The following is a 2,119-nucleotide window of genomic DNA, read 5'->3' on the forward strand; positions in this document are numbered from 1 at the left end:
CAGACATTGAATTTGCAGACTATACATTCTCTTACTTTATTAAAATTATAATCTACATTGAACAACAAAGTCCCAACATTCTTAATGACTGCGTGTTATTTCTAATGAATAAAATGTAAAGTTTGTGCTTTATTTAAAAATGAGAATTTTTTTTCTGTTGTGACATGCTCTAAGATGCTGCAAGATTACATAGCATCACAGATTCTAAATGACCAAACTCAGTTCAGGGAAATTCCCATTACACTCTTTAAATCATATGTTCTGATGATTTAACATTCTCTTAAAATGATGATCTGTGAGGTGTAACAAAAAAAAAAAACACTGACCCAGTTAGAGGTTTTGATGTTTCAACAGACCAGTGACAAAGGATAGGCAAATGATAACCTTGAGGATTCACTTCAGCTTTCGTAATCAGACAAGAATTCATCTTGTTGGAAGATTTGAACCAAAGCCTGTTGCTGTACTGTAAAAGTAGCTGATCAGGATGTAGTAGGAACCACAACTTCCAAAGCATTAATACAAAAAGCTTGGACAGACACAGGGATTGAATGCAGCAATTGAAGGTTTAAACAAAACAGACAAAAGGAAAAGATTACAGAACCACTTTCCACAATTGGCTTTTATGTTTTTAATCAAATGGTATATAAGACTTTACAGTGATACTTGGCCTTTGTAAATTCCAATTATAGTTCTTATTACGAACACAGGAATGATTTGAATACAATCTCCAGAGTATGACTATAAAAGCAAGTCAATCACTACGGTGACAATTGTAGAATCATCCCATTAGTTTTCTTTATTATTATTAGAAACCACAAAATACAAAGACTATATAAGACTGCAATTCAACAGGATTTAAACCATTTAAACATGTTAATAAAGCCAAAACAACCATGTATAAATGAATTAAAACAATGTAGAACCCATTTCCAAATTCCAGTCAATGGATGACTGCTTAAAATTAAAACAGAACGGTTTGACAAAATAAGATACAATTAGAATAAAAATATAAAAATGTACATTATTTTCTGGGGAAAATGCTGCAGTACTAAGTTAGAAACATCTAAAAATCACATAAAAAGAACTGTGTTCTTTCTTTTAAAAACCTTTACAAAACAAAAAAAAACATCTGTGCAGTTAGAAGCTATTTTCTTGAGCGTGTACTTGCTCTGGTTGGTATTTTAGCTGCCTTTTCTTTTTCTGTCTTAGACGCGCTTCTGGATTTCTCTTTTTTTTGGGTTGCTGTTGCTGCCTCTGGAAGGAAGGAAACAATCAAAATCAGCAACACAACCAATTACCGCCATTCATTTCGTCTTAAAGGGACTGTCTTGGAAACATTACAAAACTGAGCACAGTCTGGCTTATAGTCCTATTACATGATTAACCCCCTAAAACCGCACACACTGCGGTCCTCAGGAACCGCCATTCACCCTTTACAAGCCAGAAGTCTTGTGCAATGATGTATTCACTCGAGACTTCCTTCATGAATGAACGCAATGCTCCATTCATGTAAAGTAAGTGCTGCTGATAGGTCAGTATAATGCAGATAGATTTACAAAGTAGAAATGTGCTCTGAGTCTTCACCCTTTTGCTTAAATGTACAAAGAGGCCATGTCCATAGAGAAGCAGACTGTGAAAGACAAGAAGAATCAAAAGGAGAAGCGGTGCTACATGGCAAGGACACAGACACTGAATCAGTTGGCGGAGAAGGTAGGGAGACAGTGAATGAGTGTAAAAGAATGTGAATGAGAGCATGAAGGTGAAAACAAGAGGGTGAGTGCCAACGAATTTCGATTCAGGATGTAAAACGCCGTTCAATTTTAGTACAAACTGAAAGGGAAGGAAACAAAATCCGTTGTCCACATGGACCAAATACAAACAACGTGTCCAAACAGTTTTTAGCCCATTTGCACAAATCTAATTTAAAAACAATATAGCTTTGTTCCTGTTCATGCTGTTTAATGTGGTACCTAATTACCTGTTTTCTTTTTCTTTGCTGGTGAATCGGCTACTTCATTTTGCATTGAAGAATTTCTTGCTTTCTTAGCACGACCAGAAAGAACACTGTCCATATTTGTTTTGTTAGACTGCAAGTCATCATTTGTGTGGACGGAATTAA

The 2,119-nt window shown here is 35.4% G+C and overlaps 1 protein-coding gene across 1 annotated transcript in view; it reads right to left on the bottom strand.

Moving 5' to 3' along the window:
• Positions 1 to 613: 613 nt before the first annotated feature.
• The window catches only part of MKI67 (marker of proliferation Ki-67), an 18,913-nt gene continuing 17,407 nt past the window's right edge, over positions 614 to 2,119 (bottom strand). The window contains exons 21-22 of the mRNA XM_053451300.1: positions 1,979 to 2,119; positions 614 to 1,254 (exon numbers count right to left, since the gene is read on the bottom strand). The exon at positions 1,979 to 2,119 is cut by the window's right edge and continues 1,299 nt beyond it. Of these exons, the coding sequence (XP_053307275.1) occupies positions 1,145 to 1,254; positions 1,979 to 2,119 (251 nt within the window). The 3' untranslated portion in view covers positions 614 to 1,144. The remainder of the gene's footprint in view (positions 1,255 to 1,978) is intronic.

The sequence above is a fragment of the Spea bombifrons genome, chromosome 11 (assembly GCF_027358695.1).
Source record: "Spea bombifrons isolate aSpeBom1 chromosome 11, aSpeBom1.2.pri, whole genome shotgun sequence".
Taxonomy (NCBI): domain Eukaryota; kingdom Metazoa; phylum Chordata; class Amphibia; order Anura; family Pelobatidae; genus Spea; species Spea bombifrons.